Here is a 24,752-nt window from a genome sequence, read left to right as displayed (position 1 = left end):
TAACATAGGGGTGTTCTCACTTTTGCACCAGCATAATTTCACAAAAAAATCACAAATATGTCATTTAAGTTATACTATTGACCTTACTTTTCTGTCATAAGCTCAACAGATGTTGCATTACACCTACTCTATGATAGTTCTGGAAGTAACTTGTGTTCTTATTGGAATATTGTTCAAAATGTTACTTTTCTACAGGGTTATACTCATTATTGCGGTGCACTGTATATGGTTAGAAATAGAACAATGTCTCTCTCTAAATTGCACGAACCCATTTGCCTTGTGCGGGTACATGAAAGAAAGCGAAAGCCATTGTCATTGTGACACAGCACTCTACAGCACACAAGTGAACACTGCACACAACAAAATTGCATTTATGCCTCACCCGTGCAAGGGGGCAGCCCACAATGGCGCCCCTAGGGAGCAGTGCGGCAGGATGGTACCATGCTCAGGGTACCTCAGTCATGGAGGAGGATGGGGGAGAGCACTGGTTGATTACTCCCCCCACCAACCTGGCGGATCGGGGGTCGAACCGGCAACCTCTAGGCTACAAGTCTGACACCTTAACCGCTTACCCATGACTGCCCACATTGTGAATCATTGTTACTGTGATCAGTTTGGGGTGTTAGTAACTTTAAACTCACTTTCCCTCGGGGGCCCATACCCCCCGAGGGTGGCGTAGCCTAGTCTAAAGTACCTCCTGGTTACTGCCACTTTACTACATATTGTTCAGCCCATTGCAAGATCTCAGCATTTCTAGTCTCAACATATTTCTGGGCATGTTCCATGGCTATTGGGATGATATCTGGAGTATGTTAAGACACTTTAAAAAATGTAAACAAAGCCATGCCTACATTAGAATGCAGAGGATCTCTGCTGGACAAAAAAATGCCCCATCATTGAATGGGCAGGTCAATGGTAGTTGTAATTGGCAGGGATTCTTCTTTTAAAAGCTTGATTTCACAAAGCTGCTTTAATAATTTGTATATTTGTCTGGTTTGGAGGGGTGCCGTTACATGAAGCAGTTGTTTTTGAATGACTCACATTAACCGTGCGTATTATACCAGAAATTCTTTAAATATGAAAAAAGTAATAGGTTGCTATGGGCACCTAACATGACCAGGTTCCGATCTGCCTAAAGGGGCGTGTCATAATACTCCTACAATGAATAGAACAGTCCCTCCCCCTTGCAATTGTAGAACCCGGAAACAATGGGCCAATGGAATCTCTCTCTCTCTACTCTCTCTGATTATACTTTGAGCTCATTGCCTGTGGAAACAGACTTGGGGTACCCTGAAATGGTGAACTTAATGGATGCATGCTACATTAAATGTTTTTATTGCCACTGAAAGTCAGTGTTATTAACTGTTCATGAGAAAAAAAAGCTTTTTATTCTATTCTATTAACTGCGTTAATGTTAATTCTGTGTAAGATGTGTCATCGTGGGGTTAGTTGTCAGTGTGGTATGTAATGGTGTGAATTACATATAATTTGGGAAAGCTTTGTTGGTTACAAATGAGAGAATGCAGAGTTTATTATAGATTCACGAGATGATCATTGTTTCTGTGCCTCAGTCAGTAATATAGTGGCATGTTACTGCTTGCATTAATGTGTTCATTATAAGAAATTACTATTGCTTGTATTACATATCATTATGCACTGATATCCAAATGCATAATCACTTTTCATAAACATCAACCTTTAAAACTTTTCAAATCAAATGCACTTTGTTTTCAATAAAGATGTCCTCAAAATTGTTTAAATAGGACATGATGGCTTTGACTACACATAGCCTATATCTCAAAAAGTACTGTAGATAAGCACACAAGTTTGGTTATTGGTAAGAGAAAGAAATGCCTTGTGATTCTGGCGGATATTTCTTATTATGTGCGTCTCCTACAGAAACTAACCCATAGAGGGAATTAAAAACGTGGAGGAAGATTGGCTGTCTGATAGCATTTCTATAGCGTTTTACCTATCTGCTGCATCCTCAGTGTGGAACTTTGAGCATGTTTGGCCAAAAAAAGCAGATTTTGATGCCCAGAACCTGGAACATCAGTGGTCATGAACACAGACCAATGCCATATTACAAGAACCCCCCCCCCTTGATGACCACTCAGAGCCTGAAACCATATCTCACTGCTGACGACCTGTGCCATGCTTTTCATCATGCTGAATAGTGCATTATTGTGCTTTAAACAGGGGGATCTTCTATCTAGTTTGCTTTGCAGCATGTACTTGGAGAATATGTGTGTATGTATGTGTGTATTTTGGCTTACGCTATCCAATGTCGCCACTCTTCACCTTTGACATTGCTTATGCAATCCAGTACTTAAAGTCTACATAACGTAGTTACTTAACTGACCTTTCAATAAATCATCCGAAGTTGCTGGGATTCTTTTTCTATCAGTGGTAGCACTGTTTGTTGTTTTTACATGTTTAATTTCCTTTCCTTTATAGCCTATTTTTTTCCAAATGGATTTGTGTTCGCAAAATAAAATGTTTTGTTTCGTTTTGTTTTTTGGACGGTTGAATAAACAATAACACACTGTAAATACAGTATATGGTAGTAAACTAAATAAAAAGATCTACACTTCTCAGGTAAGAATGGACAAGACAACCATTTCATGTTGAATATTACACTGTATAATGCAAAAATACATGCAATTATGACCATTTAACAAACAAATGAATACCTAAAACTGTTCTCATTAAGTAACTGATACTACATAATCCTGCTATAAAGTCAACTTAAGACAAAGGAATTGTCCTGTTTCATGACCAACAAGACACTAGTCCAACTGCCATGGAATGGAGAAACAAGAGACTTATAAAAACAGCTGAAGATGACAGAACTCTCCTGTTTTCATGACTGTCAAGACGGATATTATATTATAACAACTAACATGGAAAGGAGAAACGGGAATTTCAAGGAGACCCCTTGGAACAAATCTGACCCCTGGCCATATATTTGTCTATAAATACATGCGAGGAGGCATTCACACCATGTGCTTATGCCCCCTGGGCGTTTACATGTTAGTACTTTTGATCCATCTGAAACATAGTAAGACAAAAAAAGCCCTGTTGCAAACTATACTAATAATGTACACCCCCAACAAAAGTTATGCACGAAATCTGGGCACAAACAACTCCTATACAACACCTATACAGTAGCGTTGTGTGTGTCTTGTGTTCCAACAGGCACCTGTGGTTCTGTGTTAACACTTCCAACTCCTTTTGAGTTATTTCCCTGAGTGTGTGTGCTCGTGCGAGTGAGTGGGCATGCGTGCAAGTATGTGTTTGTGTGTGTAAGTGTTTTGAGGTGAGGTGGAGGGGCGGGGGGATGTTCGACACAACAACAGTTCCCTGCTTAACCACATCAGAGAGTAGGTCACCTGAAGTGACACTCGAAGCAGCTCGAGCTAAGAGGTTTCCAAAAAAAAAAAGACACTTGTGTGCTCCCCCACAGCATATCAACCACAGAGACAACATAACAAAGAAAAAAATACGTCTAACAAGCCTGTTGTCAAAGACAGACAGAGAGGGAGAGCCAGGAAGAAGCCCCCAAGGAGGGGTATGTGCTTGCAGCGTGCTCGTCTTGCACATCCAGAAAAAAACACCCTCAGTGACAGCAGCTGCAAGCACTGCTGACGGCAAGCAATACACAGATCTTCTGGCCTGGGGAGACAGAGGGTAAGTGTCTGTCTGTTTTTAGAGGTGCTGCTCCTCCACTGACCTGCTCTGTCCTGTCTTAGCACAGCACGCTACATTCATTCAGCACAAGCAGGCATGGAACTTAATGATTTTATGAGATGGCGTTGAGGTATGGTTTGGAGGAAGGATGGCCAGTGTTTGTGCCTTATTTGTGTTGCATGTAATGTACTGCGTTTTGTACACTGGTCCAATAAAAGTGTTGCATTTTGGTACTTTCTTGGTTGTTATAGTTACGTTGAAGGCAAAAACATGGATTAATGGTGGCCAACTGTATCTTAAATACTTGGATGATTGGTAACTGTTGATTATAGCGCATGCTCCAAATAATTTAAAACACAAAAAAAACAAATATAAATATTTCTACATGTTTTTCTATTCTACTTAACTTTATACACATACTATATACCCTGTTAAAAGACTGCACTGAGCAAGAGAAGCTTTGGGATCTCTTCATTTAGTCCCATATAGCAGAGCTACAGGCAATGCAGGTCACTGGTGTTCTCAAGTCTATTTTTATCCAGCTAGAGTGGAAAAGTTAGATTACGACCCACAGTCTTCTGCTACACTTGTAAGAGTACCGTCTGCCAGGGCTACTGACAGCTTTGGCCTGGGCCGGCATAAAGCCATTTAACCCCCCCCCCTATATAATGAGAACCCAATTCTGGGGCCCCTCTCTACATGGGCCCAGGGCAGCTTCCCCCTTTGTCCCCTGGCTATCAGCTTCCCTGCCATCTGTCATAACAGTTAGAGAGGGCACTGTAGAAACACATGGAAACTGGTTCAACGTTCACAGCATGTTTACTCCCTTTGCCTTCCCAAAGATTTTATGTGTTCATATGACCACTCAAAAACGCCAAAAGGTAATGGAGACAAAGGTGAAAGGGTGTCAGGATGACTTTGCAAGGTGTGGGTAGACGTAAATAGGAATCGGAAAACATACTACATACGGTGCATGTTCAATACCCCCCAAAAATAGTGAAGAACAAGTCAATTATTATATTGAATCCCAAGACTGAACAGAAAATTCAATACAAATTCAAAAATTAATCTAGTAGTTGCATATTTTAAGGAGTTAGGATGACAAGTCATTTCACAAAATGTTTACAATTTATTATTATTGCTATAATTGGGTGGGAGACGTGACGCCTTGTTTTTTCGTAACATTGGTTAAAAACCTACAAAACTGTTATTTTTCCTCTTAAAAACAGATGTCAATAAAGAAGATGTGGTACATTATGTTTCATATTACTCTTAGATGAGAAGAAACATTTTTGTTAAGATTTATGAAAGATTTATATGTCAAATATCCTGCGGTGGGACTGTAACATAAATGAAACCTGGAATATAATATATATATAAATTAACCAACAACATTTTGAATAATGTATGAAGTATTTGGCATGATTGCATAAATATTAACTTTATATTAAGATATGTGAATGTGAAAAAAACTCAAGACAGTAATATTAACTGCAAGTTCAATTTCGTAACACAAATTGCGTCCTGTGGGGTGACATGTATGTCAATGTTTGTGAATGGGCAGCTGCAAGGCCAACTACAAGGGTCTTAAACACTGGCTCCTAACCATTCAGTACCTCAGTTATTGGAGAGTGCTGTGGAAGCTTAAGGTGACTATAAACCTCTTAATATGTCTTCATATTGCAATGTTTCTGTCACGCAGTGCTTGGGTTCATTTTATGGTGTCCTGTGGTGTGACTGCTCTTATAGAAGGAAAAAAAGTTTTTTATAAATGAAAACACATATTAAGATTAAACACAATATCAGTATCAAGTTAGCATGAGCTCAGATGTCAGTCATGTATACAAAAGGATTAAAATGGCCATAATACAGTGAATTTCCTGTGGTGCGACTTCATTTTCCTGCGGTGTGACATGCCTATGCAATGTGTTGATGCAGGACACATTTTCCCAAAAATGGCAAAAACTAGACGAAATTCCACGGACCACTAAGTGCTTTATTTTTTTTCTATTTTTTTCCAAGTTTTTCCATCAATTTTTTCAGAAATTGGAAAAACGCTTTTTTTTTGGCGTTACGCCCTTAAACGTCAACCACCCAAATATGGGAGGAAGGTCTTGTTTACACGGAAAGGGAAGTCAACAGGGGGGCAAAGGGGTTGCTCCAGGCCGAGGGAGAAGGGGGGGGCCCATTACATTGTATGTATACGTATATTGCTTTACGTCCTGGAACCTGCCAAAGCTGTCAGTGGCCTTTCTCCTGGATCTGTCAGCACACTACGTCCATGCCAGAACTGATAATCAGTCTCTCTCTCTCCGTCTCTCTCTCTATCTCTCTCTACCGTCTTCTATCCATCTTCAGGGCTCCATCATGGCATCTGCAAGTGTGTCCACTGTGTCCAGGCCCGAGTCCTCAGGCCCGGTGCTGGGTTTCGAGGACTACAGTATGTACAGTAACCTGTCGGACGACGAGCTCATGCAGTTGGCTATTGAGCGCAGCTTGTTGGAGGGATGCACCCCTGCCCCATCGTCGTCGGTAGTGGAACCCCCCAGGCTTCCCCAAGCGACAGTAACGACACCCCAGCAACAACCCCCGGCCAGACCGAGGCCAACCGCGCAGATCAGACGGCCAGACAGACCCCCGACCGGACCCCCGGGTGCGGAACCACCCCCCTGTCCGCCCAACCCCCCCAGGTACTTATTTACTTACTTATATTGCATTTTTGAATCCAAAGCCATTTACAGTTATTTACAGGGCATTGGTTACAGGTCTTGGTGCAATGTGCGATCAGGTGCCTCAGGTGCTCAGGGGCACTTCAGCCATGGGTGAAGGTGCTGGATAGGGTGGGATTTGAACCGGCAACCCTCTGATCTAAAGGGCAGCACTCAAACCATTGAGCCATGGCTGCCCCCCAGGTACCACCAAACACTGGCCTCAAACAGGATCGAAGAATGTTGCTACAGCTACTGGCTCAACCAAGCAGATTAACTGTGTGTGTGTGTGTGTGTGTGTGTGTGTGTGTGTGTGTGTGTGTGTGTGTGTGTGTGTGCGTGTGCGTGTGCGTGTGCGTGTGCGTCTGTCTGTCTCTCTGTCTCTCTGTCTCTCTGTCTGTTGGTCTGTGTGTGATATAAGCTTAGGGCTCAGTTGTAAAACAAAGGGGATTCACAGGTCACAACAGTTCAAGCCAGTCCAGTCCAACAGTCCAAGCCAGAGGTGAGAGTGGGTGGGGGAGGGGGGGTACGCTGATTTACAAGAGCCTATCCTTGCCAGAGAGCTCTTTCACAACACTATTAATACACAATTATGAGGAGGAGACCCTATCCTGATCCAGCCATCACTTAAAATGGCTCAACACAAACTGAAAACAATTACTCTAACCCATCATCATCCTAGATTAGAAAGCTTAACTCGTGAAAGGACTCACTCACATCCTCTCAACCAAATAGCAGCAGTGACGGAGAACAACATCACCAACACCAACAATAACTAACGATATTAATAACAATATTCATATTAATAATATTATTAATAAACAAATGTATTATTAAGTAAGTAATTAAGTTTTATACTGCTTTTCATTACACTCAAAGATGTGACTGACAGGACAAAATGGCAATGACTAACAACAAACTGTTCTCTTAGGGTGGACTCCAATCTGCGGACTTCCGTCCTCCCTTGCTCGCTTGCCTGCTTGTGACCTCATGATGATGTCATTGACGACAGAAAATTAATTCATTATCTTGCAAAATCACAATTCTCTCAATTTTCTCATTTGCAATTGGGATGGTGAATGAAAAACCCCCCAAAAGTTGTTGTGACAGCTGGGAAACTTTTTTTTTTATTGTTTTCTCCACGAAGGAGAAGCCAGGAGGCGGGGCAAGGCCACAAGCACAAGTAGAGTATATTGGAATGCACTCTCACTGTTCAGAACATTGTCGGGCAGTACATCGTCTCCGAACTACTAAAGCGATACTGAAACATATAATGGCAGAAGGATACTTTTGGGCTTAACGTTAATGCCACTGTGGTTGTAAACTACATTCCATTTCCAGTTCCAGTGGAAGAGATAGCCTAGTACAGGGGTACTCAATTAAAAGTCCCCGAGGGCCAGTTTTTCAAAATTCCTCCCAATAAAGGGCCGGGCCGGGCTGACACGACACGACCCCCACCAAAAAAAATTATATTAAAAAAAATAAAAAATGATAAGGCCTTTGTAATCACAAAACACACGCACTCACACCCACAGCAGATATTTAGTTTCCAGTGACAGGATGGGAGAACATTTCTCTCATAAAGGGCCTGCATTTTTCTGGAGCACTGTGGGGTGAGGTGCCTGCCTTGCTGTCATTGCCACCCACCCTTCAGTATTTTTTTTTTTTAATGACATAAGATTATCTTTTTTAAATGACATAAGATTAGCCTATATTTGCAGACTACATTCATAAACATTTATTTCTTAGTGAGAAAACCAATAAGCCTGAAGATAACACTTTTCAAACAAATGTTGCTTATTATGACTTTGTTTATGCAGCTCTCACATGCATAATGAGAATCAGATGCAATAATGGACCCAACAAAGAGGACACATAGATAGGAGGACACCAGGTTTTGCCAACAAGAAAATGGCACATTGATGCAATGTTGAATAAATGCAACAGCCAATAATAAATCATCAAGTTGCTCATAACTTTGTTTGAAATCTTATGATGGGGCTTAGCTTTCCAAACGAACTATTTGGGGACTGTTTAAAAGTGTGAAAAGTTTATCAAGCAATTCGTTTTTAAGTAGGCTACCCCTAGTTAGCTGCCAGCAGAGCTCAAACACAATTTGCCTTCATTTGTGTTGGCAACTAGCTACAGCTAGTGCTAAACCAATTCGAAGTCCTAACACACTGTATGCAATGAAATGTGGACCATTACTTTCAAAAACGAGGCAAAGAGAACTTTGTAAATAATTTATTTACAAGTTCTACCGTCCTTCCCTTCAGTAGTCTACCTCACAACAGCCTCTTCCACCCTCATAGTCACTTCTGTTTGGAGCCTGCAGGGAGAAACTGATTGAGGGGGCGGAGACACGGCACGCATCTTCCTAGCGTCTGTGGCGCGATTTCAAAATAAGAGCCGGCAGCGCGATCGGACCAAAAAAAAAAAAATTTTTTTTTTTATTTTTTTTTTTACATTTTTCAAAATTATTCGAGGGCCACAAATAGATGCCCCGCGGGCCACAAATGGCCCACGGGCCGCTATTTGAGTATGGGGGGGTCTAGTACCTCCCACAGGTGAAGCCCCCCATATTTGACCTTTCATGTTACTCTAAATAGCACAAGAGCAATGCACTCTGCTTCAAACTTTTTTTTTTTTACAGTGGGGAAGAAATGTTAATGCTAATGAAGGGAAAACACTTTTTCCCATGCCATGCTATGCCAGTACAGCAACCCAGCCGACTTACATACCAGCATACTATGCTAAAATACATGGTCTCTGGTTGCACCAGTGAATCAAAAAATAAACGTTTTAAAGTAACAGTCCACCATGTATACCGTTATTTTGTTGGCATTTACCTCGGTCAGTTATTCCCATTTACCGGTAGATATGCTTGCCTGACTAGTTGGACAATCCAAGTGCAGTTACAAAAAATGAAATGTGTCAATATTCTATGCATAAAAAAAGAGCAATACATCAGGATATCAACACACCGTCAAAGCGCTCAAAATTGTCATGTTTCATTTTGTGTAACTACACTTGGAGCTTGTCTTGCATGCGTACTGCATAGAGAACATGTGGAAGAGCTTGCTCACTTCTAGCTTCAGCCCCGTTTGGTACCCAATGCAATGCTGAGCCAGCAAAACGCTAACAAAGTAATGCTACACTCCAGACTGCAGGCACATTCAAAGATCTGAGAGGTACGCATGAACTCATCTCAGATCAGAGAAGAACGTAGTAGTTCAGTATGGAAACATGGTGGACTGTTAAACTATGGAAACATGGTGGACTGTAAACCCTATTTTCCCATGTCATGCCAGAAGGCTTAAGCGAATGACCCAGATGGTGATTTAGAATTGGTTCATGGTCGCTGGTTGCAGCAGTGTGGGTCAGTGTGATAAATAGTTTCCACAAGATGCAGTATGTAATGCCATAGGGGCACAGACAAAAGTCCCAGTAGGGAGGGAGATACTACATAGCGTGTAGCGTACATACTCGAACTGATTAACCTGGTGCCCCTTCACCACAACCTTTGACACATGTTCTTCCTCATGCTTTACCTCTCTCTCTCTCTCTCTCTCTTTACCTCTCTCTCTGTCTCTCACTTGCTCTCTCTCTCTCTCTCTCTCCCTCTCTTTCTCTCTCTCATAACCGTTAGTAGGCTAGGAGCTCCTGCATCAGTTCACCGTTACCCGACACCAGGTCCCAGACGGTCAGGCACGGCATCCAGTTTGGCGGCAAGGCCACGTGCAGTATAAGCACCTGTTCCGCCCCGGAGTTTTCTGTCACGTTGGCCTTGGCACCTATAATGTGCCACAGGACACTCTGCAGGAACACATCCAAGTGGCACATCTTAAGGGGTTCACATGCCGACGCAGCAAAAAATAGCGGGCAGGGGCGAGACACGAAAAACAGCTGACCTGCTCCGTCTGTGACCTCAAATGCAATGAGTACTTTGAATATTATGACTGATACACACAAGCATGTTGTGACTAGTTTGATGCATGAAAAAAGAGTAGAAAGCCCACCATATTACAATTGGAGCTGAATACCGCATACACAGGTATATATGGAGGACTGTGCAAATCCTTGTGTTTCATATTACTGCACTTTCAGCAGGCAACTGTGCAGCACTTTCAAAAAGCATTAACTGTTTTTAAACATGCTTAATAAATTAAAAATGACTTACCAATTACATAGGCCTATTTCCCTCATCTTAATATATGATATTACCTGTTCGCTTGTCTGTGAATGGTAGGGATATCAAAAAGGAGCTGGAGGGATGCTGGGTGAGCCAATATACCACGGGATATGGAAAGAGGATGGTGGCCTATCGACGCATGGACGGAACCCTCATCACACAGGAACCAGAGCCAGAGGCGTGAGCACAGTGCATGTTTTCATTTTTTTGTGTATGTATGTCTGTATGGATGTGTATGTACAAATACTGTATCTACTTACTATATGCATAGGTGTGTGTGTGTGTGTGTGTGTGTGTGTGTGTGTGTGTGTGTGTGTGTGTGTGTGTGTGTGTGTGTGTGTGCGTGCGTGCGTGCGTGCGTGCGCACGTGCGCGCGTGTGTGTGTGCTCACATGTACAGTACATAGATGGGTTTCTTTTTCATGTGTTGGCCTTCAGAAAGTATAATTATGTACTGTGTAACTCTTCTTGGTCATTGTCATATAGGACCAGTCCACTATATTGATTGCCTGTAAAATACAGGCTAGGTTCAACTATAAGGAAAGCATTGGCAACGAGTCAACACGTATTTAGATGAAGCATTACAAAACACAAAGAAAAGATAACGTTCAGTCAAGTTAGTACCCAATTTTCAATAACGTTTAACACTTGTTCAACACTTGTTATTAAAGTTCAATCTACAGTTTCAAACGCAATATTGTAACCAAAAGTTTCAATTGAAAGTTCAATAATGTCTCATTTAAATCCTCATGAGGAGAAAAAGAAACAAAATATTCTATACTTGAATATACTTACTTGTTCTTGTTCTTACTTGCATGTTTCTTATTCGTTGAATGAAGAAAAAAACAAATATAGGCTGTGCAAATCACTACCTGGGTAGTAAGAGATCTCAAAATAATATAGGCCTACCTGTATTCCAAGGGGAAATCTGGCAGGTTCATGGAAACACTGTCACGTATTTGGAAGAATGGCTCGCCATCTCTCTCACTAGCTCTCTGGCAGAAAGATGCACCAAGAAAACGAATAATCTACATGTAGCCTAAATTCTTGTATGTGCTGATGTGTGTATGAATTGTATGAATCTATGTATGTATGTATGTATGTATGTATGTATGTATGTATGTAATACGTACATGCATGATTATTTACGTTAAGTGGATGTTCAACACGGTTTTCCCCTCAGGAAGGTGGATCCTTTGGTGAAGGCCATATGGGATGGCGATGTGCCCTCTGTGCGGGCGATGGTCAGAAAGAAGGATATTAACCTGCTGATCGCAAATCAATACGGATGGATCCCTATTCACGAAGCCGCATATTATGGCCAATTGGACTGTCTCAAAGCGCTGCTGGGAGGTGACTGGATATTTTTTTCAGACTAATTAGCTGTTTCCACATTTTTGTTTCCATATTTTTTGAAATCTGGATTATTTTTTTTCTCCTAGTTACATTGGTTTTGGCCTTCCGTTTCCACATAGCAGTTTTTTAAAATCCAGATAGCCAATGAAAAAGCAGGCTTTAAAAATATCCTATTTAGGGGGCTAAAATGCATTTGTTACAATGGAGTATTTCTTTTTTATCCCCATGTTGCGTTTCCACCCAACCAGGAGAAAAAAATACCCACATATAAAAATATCCTGCTACGTGGAAACAGCACCTTAGTCCTAAGTCCACATCACTATGACTATTTTCCATATCATTACAACCACCATTTATTTTTCTTAATACTTAATACTTATACACTGCGTCCATATTGTTATATACTTTACCCCCTCAATACAAGCTCAAACACACACACACACGTGCATGCACGCACGCACGTACAGTATGCACGCACGCATGCACGCACGCACGCACGCACACACACACACACACACACACACACACACACACACACACACACACACACACACACACACACACACACACACACACACACACATCTCCTCTTAAAACAAGGTGTCCTAAAAGTAAAAGTAGAAGTCCTAGTAGAATCTGTTTTGTTGCCACCTTTTCTCAAACTTGTTTAAACATATTTTTAGGGCTTTTTTGCCTTTATTTACAGTGGAGGACAGACAGGAAATGAACAGGGAGAGAGAGACGGGGGACACCAGGTCCCATAGTGTAGTGTGCCAACAGGCAGTAACAAAGCCATAAAGTGATATCTGTAAATTGTATCAAACTTTGAACATTCAAATCACTGTAATCCTGTCCCCCATCAAGTCCAACCTGGGATGATGAACATGCGCACGCTGAAAGAGGAGACCGCCCTTCTCCTGGCGGTGGGACGCGAGCACCCCAGGTGTGTGGAGTGGCTCCTGGCACAGGGAGCTGACCCTGACATCGCAAACAACGACAAGGAGACCCCTCTATTCAAAGGTATTCATAATCACATCTTGGGGTCCTGTCCTCCACTTGTGCTTGTGGCCTCGCCCCGCCTCCTGACCTCGCTTCCGTGGAGAAAACAATTTTACCTGGTGTCAGGCTATCCACAACAACTTTTGGGGGACTATTCTTCATTCACCGTCCCGATTGCAAATGAGGAAATTTCATCAGAATTGTGCTTTTACAAGATATTAAATTAATTTTCTGTGGTCAGTGACATCATCAGGAGGCCACAAGCATGCAAGGGAGGACGGGAGTCTGCATATTGGAATCCACCCCTGGTCACTCTTACTCTGGGAACAGACAGCAGGCGTTGAAGGCGTGGAAAGCGGCAGCAGTTATTGACTTTGTATGGAAGAGTAAGCAGAACAGAAGTGCGGAAAGCTGCAAAAGCATTTCTAGTGTCTAGGGCGTCAAAAGAGAGACGTTGAATTTCAGTGAAAAATATGAAATGAGCTCGGCGGCGGCAGGCAGCAGAAAATGGAATGTTTACAATTTTATAAACAACACAAGCTTCTGTTGGTCGCTCTCCCTGATCAAACGTTAAAGGTTGAATCAAACATCTTCTAGTAGAGTAAGATACTTCAAGACTGTGCATTTCCTGTATCCATGTGATGTCAGGTGAACGACCCTTTAGGAGACCTTTTGTTAGGAGACCTTTGGATACTTTAGGTTGACAAGCCAGATAGTTTGTCACCCCAGAATGTGTGTTTTAGTGTTGTTCCCATCCCCTGCCTTTGCCCTTCTGAGCAAATTATGCAATGCAGTAGGGCTGCACGATATTAGGAAAATATGCGATACACGAGAACATGACTGTATACCACAATATCGATATTACTTACGATATTTAATACATACATATATTTTCCCCTCTCTACCTGCCATTCTACTCTTAATCATGTATTAAACAACATCATTTTGATTCGGAAAAAAAACATGGCTAATCACACAGCATCAACTTAAAATGTCCTTTTTACCACCTTTTTTAACCTTTTCACCAAATTGGCCGTTATTAAAAATCAAAAAGTAGGTATCACGATATAACCAACTTTTGCGATAGGTGTATAGCAAGCCGTGATATCGTGATATCGATACATTTTCGATATATCGTGCAGCCCTACAATGCAGTGCCATTAAGTGTGCGCTCATATGATATGACACCTCTGTTTCTCCAGCTACAGAACGAGGCAATCCAGAACTGGTGGCCCTCCTCTTGAACCACGGCGCTTCTGTCAACAAGCTCTGCATCCAGGGGTGGACCGCTCTGCATGAGGCCATCAGCCAAGACAACGTGGAGATCGCAGAGATGCTGGTCAAAGCCAAAGCCAAAGTCAACATGGTCAACCATTTTGGCCTTAGTCCTCTATTTGTAGCCGCCCAATCCGGACATGTGAATGCTTTACGCTTCATCTTAAAACATGGTATGCATGTACTGTAGCCTACGCATCCATGTACAATATGTTTTGTACATGTACATGAATTATTTTAACTCATTTGAGGTTTAAGTTTATTCTATTTGAATGATTCTTTATGATTTTATTGATCTGCCTTTGTGCTCATTTGTTGTCATTTTGTCTTTGTATATTTATGGTGTCCTCATGTCTTTTTTACCTGCTTGTCCAACACTTTAGTAAGCTTGAACTTGTAACTTGTTGTGAACTTTAGAAACTTGTTGTTTTTTAAGTGCTTGACACATAAACTTGACTTGACCCTGCAGGCGCGGACATAAACAGCCAAGCTGAAGACGGCGCCACAGCTCTGTACGAGGCCGCTAAGAACGGGCACGAGAACATTGTGGAGTTCCTCCTCTCTCAAAATGCTGACGCCAATAAGCCTGGGAAGAATGGACTCCTCCCGATCCATATCGCCGCTCAGAGAGGCAACGATGGGTAGGTATCTACTGTTGCGACCATAAAACTATTATGTACTTAAAGGAACAGTCCACCCTTTTAGGATTTTTTTTTCACATATTTGCAGAATGTCCATGTATTATTTATGAATGTGCATATCATTTTTGTCTATGGGTTTGCATTGCCTAGTTTAACAGTAGGCCTATAGCCAAATCAAGCGTAACAATGGAAGTCTATGGGAGCCAAAATGTACTTATAAACTACTTTAAAATTAATGTCAAATTCACCAGATTGCAAAACAGCTATTTAATCCCATCCTGTGATTACTTGTGGCTTGATGCTAATGCTCCCATTTACTTCCAATGATTAGGTATATGAAAGAAAGCGAAAGCCCATTGGGAAACTCCAACTCCCATTGTCATTGTGACACAGCACTCCACAGCACACAAGTGAACACTGCACACATCGAAATTGCATTTATGCCTCACCCGTGCAAGGGGGCAGCCCTCAGTGGCGCCCCATGGGGAGCAGTGCGGTGGGACGGTACCATGCTCAGGGTACCTCAGTCATGGAGGAGGATGGGGGAGAGCACTGGTTGATTACTCCCCCCACCAACCTGGCGGGTCAGGAGTCGAACCGGCAACCTCTGGGATGCAAGTCTGACGCCCTAACCGCTCACCCATGACTGCCCCTATGCTAAGCCATGCTAATAATTTTGATCCAATAAATCTAAGTACTGAAAACACAGAGAATAAAATGATATGCACATTCATGAATAATGCTTGGAAATACGGCAAATATGTAAAAATCGAAAATGGGCGGACTGTTCCTTTAAGAGTTGTAGTATATTTCAGTGGATCTATTTACTTCAGCGGAACCACTCCCCTAGCTACTGAGTTCACCTATAGGTTATCCGCCAGTGTATTCATATGTGTATATTGAAACCACCGTGACGATCAGTGAAGTCATGTTCATTTTACCTCCGAGTTGAATCCTTTATTTTATTATACTATGTTGGAGTAAAGACACAACAAGAGTGAACTCAAATATGCCCGCTTATACCTGTTCAAATGTTGACCAACAGAAAACACAAGTCGTGGCATACCTAATCAGTTCACTTCCTGTCTTGTTTCCCTTTCACAAAGAGTTTGTCATTGTCATTATTTTATCTACACAGCATATGTACTGTAGAGGTGTCTTATTTGGCATGAATGTCCCTTCACTGGCCATGTTTAAGCAACACATTAAGACACATCTCTTCCTGGAGGCTTATGGCTGCTAGTTCCACAAGCACTTTCACTTACATGCATTCACACACACGCTCACACACACTGACGCGCACACACACTCACACACACTGACGCGCACACACACTCACACTTTCCTACACGATACTCTGTGAAGCGACCTTGGGTGTTTTGAAAGGCGCTATATAAAACGAAAGTATTATGTTGTTGGTTGCATTTCCTGCCTTTATCACCACACTTTACGATGTGGCAGGAGGTGAAATGAGTTGGGGCATTCGATTACCAACATGCTCTATTTATTGTGCTGGTATACCGTGAAAAAGGTTGCCAAATATATTGTATGTGGTAGACCTTGTATTTATTTGCATTTCTCAGTATTTTGTCTGTGGGATACTGTTATGTGAATTTGCAGCCTGGTACAGTCATTGAAATACCTTTTTGATTTGCTTATTTTCTAAACATTGTTTTACATTCCCTGCCTTCTCTCCACCTTCTCAATGCTGAACATGCTATCCTTTCAATTTTGCTGACAGATCACCAGGATTTCCATCAAATGTTTGCTTACCAACAGTTCCATTTTAATTTTAGGTTCAACATCTTCCATCATCAAAGTAACCACATATTTTTTTCCAACCAATATGTTTTTACAAACTTGTGGTTCAACAGTCTAATGCAGGGGTGGGGAACCTATGTCTCGGGGGCCGTTTGCGACCTTTGAGGCCATTTTATCTGGCCCCCGATGTAATTTTATTGTTGTGCTGCTTCACATGAAATATGACATATTTTGTAATGAAATCTTAGAAAATACATTTGCAATACAATTAGGCTAAGTTATATTCAGGGGACCTAGAGAATGTGGGATCTGTAGTAAAGGTGGCTGCCTTCAATATAGGCCTAAAGTGCAGGGAGAAATCCTGGTTTGTGTTCATAGTACAACCCTCGGAGTACGGCCCTCGGATGAATTTGAAGTGGCCCCTCGAATGAAAAAGGTTCCCCACCCCGGTCGAATGAAAATTGGTACACCAAGTTCATGTAAATGCATTATGATGGTATTTACAATACAATGTTGATGTGCACTTCTTGGTTCCTCAAAACTGCTTTGGCAATGGAAACTATTTTCATTCAATCTCCTCTACATTTCAAATAGCATACAATGGTTTGGACCAATCTGAGGTCAAATGTCTGTTGGATGATATCCATTTGAAAACTTGAACTTGATTTCATAATTGATCCTCATCTTGTTGTCATTCTTTGTGTTTCTTGCCAAGCAGGGTTGAGCAGGATCATGGTAGCTTAGCATGCGTGTGTATCAATGTCTTGCATTATTTGCAGGAAAAACTTGCTCAACGCCGACTTCTCCACCAGAGAGTTTGAAGCTTCGGTTAAGTAAGTCAGTGGCAGGTTGTGGCAGCCTTAAGACCTGCTGTGGTTACCATTGTGTAAGAACGGCGTTCCATTAACCCGTACGTTAGCAGCTAATCTTGACATAATTTACAGTAATCGTAAACTGCAAATTCCATTCTCTAAGTAATGCATGTTCTTCTGTATATCATGATTAGGTCTTGTTGTATTAAGTGTCTGTGAATATAATATCCATGTTTTATTTTTAATGATTAGCTTAATTGCAATCATGCCATCAAGGGATGCGTTTAATATTCATAATATTTGCTTTCGCTTTTTTATGTACCGTATGTTTTAAGAGAGTATGTGCATCTGTATTCTAACATGGAGTCAAGTAACTCTACAAAAGGTGTTTTCTTGTGGTAATTAATCTTTTTGCTGCCCATTCATTCCCCTGTGCTAAACTCGTCTAATGTGTTGACCCAAAAACTTGACTGTATGATTTTTATTTTCATGTGTGATTACATGCATAGGGGATTCAGCTTAATGATGCATTATTCAATGTGCTGTATGTCAAGAACGTAATGATTAGTAAACATTAAAAGTGGCCTAATGATTCGTCTGAGTCAGAGATCAGGGAAACATGTTACATTGAAAAGATGATTTCACCGATAGCAGTAGTACAAATCTTGGTTGTTTCCATTTTGTTTTCTTGTCTGCAGAGGCACAACTTGACTTTTGAGCATTTAAATCCATGTTTTTTTTTTTCCACAATCAGACATATAAAACATGTGGCAGAATCAAGCATTAGGGCCAAAACATACCAAGGCGGAACGGAACGGTCGCAGGACGGACGCGGTCTTTCTGCTTAGTTTTGGCCGGCGTGCTTTTCTCTGCCTTGCACACTGACAGCGTCGGCTTGCGCGGCCAGTCCTATTCAAAACCCTAGCCACAGCCAAAGCTAGCATGCTACTTTGCCATTCATTTGAATGAGACACCGCCGGTCGCCGGCGTGAAAAATACGCTCGAGTTCTATTTTCCAAATGCAGCGCGGTGCGGAGCCGGCTCCCGCGCCGCTGACGCCCGACTACCGCCGGTTGGTGTGTAAGGACAGATAGGTTTCAATGTATTTTCACCGACGCCGGTAAAAAACGTGGCCGTTCCGCGACGCTTTACCGCCTTGGTGTGTAAGACCCCTTATGGTGTAGGCTATAGCTACTTTTGTTGTTGCAATTGTTGCTATTTCTACCTAGAGAGGTTTCAAGTGCAAGCTTCAAGTACAGTTAAACGTTAGAGGTTTCAAGTAAGCCTACAATCTTCTTGGTTGACAATATGTGAAAGAACCCAAAACGTAATAACTGTCCATACGTAATAACTGTCCATAACATAATAATTTGGGGGAAGTGTTATGACGTCATGGCCAAGTTATTACGTTATGGACTTTATTACGTATCAAATGGGCCCAAATTATTATGTTATGGGCAGTTATTACGTTTTGGGTTTCTTACAACATGCCATAACCACAGGCTTACTACCTGCAATTTCAGCCCACTAAATAGTAATTGATTCTCAAGTGGATCCTGGCCTGGGTAGGGAATGAGTTCAGGACCTGACTCAAATACATGGGTTAGTTCCTCACTCTCCTAGTTGTAAACATCTCTGCTAGAGTTGCTCTCCTCTAGCCTGGCCTTGCCAGTAGCACTTCTTTAAAAAAAAAAAAAAAAAAACCTTCCTTCCACGTTACGTCTGGGCTGGGGGTTCTGGAAGGAATTTGGTCTTGTTACCAGACAAACAGCATATGGGGGAGGAGTGCACATTTCGAATATCAACGGCATTCACCTTTCCCGCCAGTAATTGTTTTTCAATGGCATGAACAAACGTTTGGATAAAATAGGATGGACCTTTCGAATCTTAATGGAGATAATCCCTCCCTGCCCTACGTTTCTCAACTCAGCCATTAAAGACTCTCTGTACGAATGCAATTCGTACAAGGCTATGGCAAGACCAGGCTAGCTCTCCTCCACCCAGCATGCCTCCTCTCTCTAACACCACAACCGTTTTGGCGTATTGTTACCAGGATCATCCAAATGCTGATCCCGGCTACCAGCCGCGCCAGAGTCCGCCGCTGCGGTATCAGCCCGCTGCACTACGCCGCCGAACGCAACCGGGACGAGGTTCTCGAAACCCTGATCGACGCCGGCTACGACGTGAACGCCATGCTGTCCGAGAACCACTCCCGGCTGTACGAGGACCGGCGCAGCACGGCGCTATACTTCTCTGTCATCAACAACAACGTGGACGCCACCGTCATGCTGCTACAGGCCGGCGCCAACCCAAACCTGGACGTCTTCAGCCCACTGCTGGTGGCCATCCGTCTGGGCGCCGTCAAACTGGTCACCCTGTTGGTGGAGCATGGGGCCAACGTCAATGCCTACATCCACACCCACCCCACCACCTTCCCTGCCACCATCATGTTCGCCATGAAGTACCTGCCCTTGCTCAAGTACCTGATGGATAACGGCTGCGACGCCATGTCCTGTTTCGTATGCTCGTACGGGAACAACGTTCACCCGCCCATCAAGCCGACGCGCAGCAGGAACGAGCTGCAGAGCAGAGAGGTGGAGCCGGACAGGAAAACCTGTGTAGAGGTAAGGAAGACGAGAAACTAAAGAACAAAATGGAATGTAATTTTGACAGTGATGGAAAACCTCTATTCAGAAGCTAGAATCCAGCGCCACATATTCCAAATGGAATATAGTTTTGCATGTCCAAATGCCCTACACGCTTCAAGCTCAGCTGAGGGGGCCTCTGCAGCCTCTGTTTGGAAGCTGCTGTCACTCAAAAGCTGTGCTAACATTATTGACAGCTGAGCATTTTGCTCCTCCGAGCTGCTGCATGTTTGCAAACTGACAAAGTTGCCAGATGAGGCTGATGATTTCCAGCCCAAAAAATGCTTAAAACCCGCCTGGAAGCAATAAATCCCGCCCAATTCTATTAATTTCTATGGGGAAAATTGGGCGGGTTTTCCTGCAAAATATCATTTTTACCCGCAGATGGCCATCCCAAGCAGCCCAATTGGGCGGGAAACAGTCTGGCAACACTGGATAGGGCAGGGGAAACCAGGCGATTTGTAATATACAGCACTGGATTGTTAGCCTGGTAGCCACACTACCGTCTGGTAGCGCTGCCATTAACATGCTCTTCTCGAGTAGAAAATAAACAGAGCATTTATTGCTTAATATCAACCGCAGCTCGCATTGATGAGTCACAGGACAGATTATAGACTATATTGATTCTTTAGAGATGAACAGAAAATGTTTTTGGAGGAATTTGTTGGTGATGAGTTGCAGTAAATGCACCATTTATTTTCTGACTTGAGAAGAGCATGTTAACGGCAGTGCTACCAGACGGTAGTTTGCGTACATACACACACCGTCGGTGAGAACCAGGCTACGGGATTGTAGCTTTTGAAACAAGGTTGCCCATCATTGGTTTTAGACCAGACTACCATCATGCTGTTGTGATTGAATGCTGGTTAAAACTGAATAAGGATATTTGATGTTCTTTAACGTTTTTTTTAACAGTTCTGTGAGATGATTTCCGCACCAAACATGAGCCGATGGGCAGGACCCATCATAGATGTGGTCTTGGACTATGTTGGCAATGTGAAGCTGTGCGCTAGGCTTCAAGAGCATCTCGATAGCTATGATGACTGGGAAAACATAAAATATAAATCAGGTACTTACACATCCACATACTGTACACACACACAATCTATCTCTCTTTCTCTCTCTCATTCTATGCATGCAGTGTTGGGAAGATATCTTACTGTACAGTAAAACCTCATAATGCAGACTGTTCCGCCAGTGGACCATTGTGCTAGTCATTGAAATTACTTCGTTACACGACTACAGCATTATACATTCTTTAGTAATGCATTATGACTTGGACACTGCCATTATGGTTAATTTAGATGGGGCTGTGTCTTAAGAGTTTAAAGCTGCCATCTGTAAGTTTTCCCTTTGGCAAAGGACCTACGTAAAGCCTCAATTTTGGGATTTTGTATTTGTACATGAATTAGCCTATCAGAACTCCCACAGTTGAAAACATCTAAAAATAAAAGAGTCAATGCAATTTCCTGTGCCATCCTCCAAAATGGCAATGAAGTCGTGTGATTGGGCGACTACCCACACCCCCGAAACTGTTTGGTTAAGCTAACCGAGGGTGAGCTGAAATTTAGTAAACAAGACTACAGCTTTGTCGGCAGCTAGAGAACTTGTCTTTTTCCGTTATTAGCTATTTCCTGTACCTCTTTCTGAATCCCATGACATTCGAAGGTAATGTGACCAAAAACAAGTTGCAGCCTTCCACTTTAAAGGACCATTATGAAATGTTTTATTGCTGTAAGAGACTAGTTGTTCCCATGAGCCCCCGTGACAAACGGTTAAGAACATTTCTAACTTGTGTCGTTTGAGTACACACATGACTCAAGTACCATAAGGAACCATGTAGAATTAGCATGTTTTTGAATGGTTGACATAGCAGAGAGACTACTATTGTATATTGATTTGTGTACATTATGTGTATACATGTAGTGGGCAGCTATCACCCACCCCACAAACACACATGCACACACACACATTCACACATGCACGCACGCACGCACGCATGCGCACGCACACACACACACACACACACACACACACACACACACACACACACACACACACAGCAGACACACACAGTTCTTGAGGGGAATATGTGTTTGTGCTCGTCCCTATTAACGGTCACTGTGTTTGCCATGTTTTCTGACCTGTGCAGAACCCCCCAGAGCTCTGCTGCACCTGTGCAGACTGAGAGTACGGGAGCTACTCGGACCCTCCAGGTTACGCCGCATGGACAAACTGCCCATCCCACCCCGACTGATCAAATTCCTCAAGTATAAGACCAACCAGGAGGAGGTGGAAGAGGAGCAAGAGTGGTGAGCAACGACCAGCGGACAGGCTGACTCACGAAGGGCCTCCGCACATTGGCTCCGACAGCACTGCGGAGCACTTTCACTTCCAACACAATTCCGACCCCCAAACCCAATTTCACACGAACATAGCATGCAAACTCAATGGGCGGCTCTGACAAAATAGAACTCGTCTCTAATCGCTAGCCGACACCCGCCAATGTCTGCGGACATCGGCGCCAGTGTCCGGGGTTCTATTGAAAACAATGGAATCGAACTTTTGCGGAGCAGTGCTCAGCACTTTGTTGGAGTCAATGTGTGGAGGCCCTAACTGTTGTCTCTCAGCCACAGAGTATCAGATGCAGCAGCTGTAGTAGTGACAAGGCAATCTGAAATCAGGCTCCATAGTCCGGTATTGCATATGCCAATGCCCCATGGTTGTAATTAGTGCAGTTATCCCATTAAATCTTAGTTAGATTTGAAAAACATTTGAAGAATGTGTAGGTTTGTGTGTGACTGTACATGAATCCTGAACGCTGATGGGTCATGACATAGAAGACGTTTATATAATTTCAGAGATGGCCAATGGTTGTCTGAGTTGTAAAATAGCCTGTGGTTATTGAAATGCTAACATTGGGAAGCTATTGATTGAGTTTTCAATGCAAAAATACCAAAAGTGTATATATTGCTAAATGTGTTTTTCAGAGTAGCTATTTAACAGGTCAATGTGATCACTGTCAATTGAATGGACTGGTTTGACCGTGCTGATCTCATAGTTGCGGTTTTCTGTGCAATGGTCTTGAGAATCCTGAAGTGTTGACTTCATTCATTGGACTATCAACATGGTCTGAAACAATATTTGAAAAAAAATTGGCACTTATATATAGGTATTTTAGTCAAAGAAAGAGGGTATGTTATGATAAAGGCATGAGAGACTCAGAACCTACTCAATATTCTTTGCTTAGAACATACATAGTAGAAACATAGTAATAAAACTTAATTGATACAGAAGGACATTAACACATAGCATAGACAATAACGCAGTGTTTCTCAACCGGGGTGCCGCGGAAACATGGCTGATAAATAAATTATGTAATATAATACATATTTGTGTAAATTAATAAATTAATGCTTAGTCAGTGGAATCTTTCATCTGCCATTCACGCACATTAAAGTAAATTTAGGTCGCCCCAGTACGCTGCAACTTCGAACGTAGGTTGTGTGACGTCTCCAAATGTGTTACTTTTCTAAGCTTGTGTGGTATCGGATGCGATGCCATGTTACGGCTTGTTGGTTTGGGGTGCCTTGAATTTTTCATGAATTGAAAGGGTGCCTTGCCTAAAAAAAGGTTGAGAAACACTGTTATTATACACACATTATATTATAATGCATATTAATGCATACTATGTAGTCTACATTGTACAACAGATGAAACATACTGTATAGCACTCATGCAGTTGTTTGCTTAATCAGGTTATTTCTAAACAAAGTTAGTTCTTCATGTCATTTGTACACGTGGGTTGTGTGTTTCCTTTTTCATATTTTTGTGAAGAAATGTATGAAAATCTGAATAATAAAACTTTAGTATATATTTTGTGTTCAGTAAATGTTGAAATTTTCTGATGCTTAATTTACTATGTTTTGCACACTTAACCATGTAACATTATACATGGGTGAAAATGCTGTATCTTTTGCAAAGAAATAATGAAGTATTAAAAGAAAAGGACATTAAACAATTGCTGAATTTTACTGACTTGAAATTTAACAAAACTTCTAAACAATAATCATTGTGTTAGCAGTGGTTCTCAAACTTTTTCAGACCGAGGACCACTTTGTCTCCACTAAAATTTTCAGGGACCACCTGTCAACTGAATTGACAGTTGACGGGTACTATTTCGACACTGTTAATTTTTATACATACTTTTTATTCACATTTACAAGTCTTATTGTGGTGAAAAAATGACTTCAGACATGTTTGGCTTCGTAATTATGTTACCAATTTAGCCCTCTGTTAGTTTGTCCTGGAAAAGTAGAATTCCCTGTGCGGACCACCTGAGCTCTGTCGCGAACCACCAGTGGTCCCCGGACCACACTTTGAGAACCACTGTGTTAAAGGAACACTGCAACCATTTTGAGTCACTGGCAATCATCTTTAATTTGTACAACCCACTCTCACTGATACGAACTTAAATAAGTACAAATCAGGTGTTTGGAGACTTTCATGACCACCTCCACTGTCTAAGAGCAAAACATCACTCTTGGATTATCTGTCCCTAGTATTGGTAATTGCAAGAAGCAGCATCACATTACATTCTTACGAAATTATGCCCTTCCTTAAATTGTAGGATGTAATTACTTTTGTAGTCACTGGTTACAACTATCACCAGCT

General features: G+C 42.1%; 1 protein-coding gene across 2 annotated transcripts; it reads left to right on the top strand.

Moving 5' to 3' along the window:
• Positions 1–3,329: 3,329 nt before the first annotated feature.
• Positions 3,330–24,093, top strand: LOC134469330 (ankyrin repeat and SOCS box protein 2-like). 2 transcript variants are annotated; one of them, XM_063223518.1, is made up of 11 exons: positions 3,330–3,690; positions 6,049–6,380; positions 10,648–10,770; positions 11,773–11,942; positions 12,810–12,965; positions 14,147–14,392; positions 14,689–14,860; positions 17,401–17,454; positions 19,487–20,057; positions 20,994–21,147; positions 22,231–24,093. In XM_063223518.1, the coding sequence occupies exons 2-11, from the start codon at positions 6,058–6,060 to the stop codon at positions 22,392–22,394; spliced, it is 2,133 nt and encodes a 710-aa protein (XP_063079588.1). In that variant the 5' UTR covers positions 3,330–3,690; positions 6,049–6,057; the 3' UTR covers positions 22,395–24,093. The 2 variants fall into 2 exon arrangements, with proteins under 2 accessions (XP_063079588.1, XP_063079589.1); XM_063223519.1 differs by lacking the exon at positions 17,401–17,454 and having other exon boundaries at positions 3,331–3,690.
• The last annotated feature ends 659 nt before the right edge of the window (positions 24,094–24,752 follow it).

The sequence above is a fragment of the Engraulis encrasicolus genome, chromosome 18 (genome assembly GCF_034702125.1).
Source record: "Engraulis encrasicolus isolate BLACKSEA-1 chromosome 18, IST_EnEncr_1.0, whole genome shotgun sequence".
In the NCBI taxonomy this organism is placed as follows: Eukaryota; Metazoa; Chordata; class Actinopteri; order Clupeiformes; family Engraulidae; genus Engraulis; species Engraulis encrasicolus.
The sequence above is the reverse complement of the archived record's forward strand: the minus strand, read 5'-3'. Positions and strand labels throughout refer to the sequence as shown.

Bases quoted from the DNA above. Each gene is read 5' to 3' on its own strand.
- LOC134469330 (XM_063223518.1), top strand. From the start codon at position 6,058: ATGGCATCTGCAAGTGTGTCCACTGTGTCCAGGCCCGAGTCCTCAGGC. The intron at 6,381-10,647 runs GTACTTATTTAC...TGTGAATGGTAG, and splicing joins TGTCCGCCCAACCCCCCCAG to GGATATCAAAAAGGAGCTGG. The intron at 14,861-17,400 runs GTAGGTATCTAC...CATTATTTGCAG, and splicing joins GCTCAGAGAGGCAACGATGG to GAAAAACTTGCTCAACGCCG.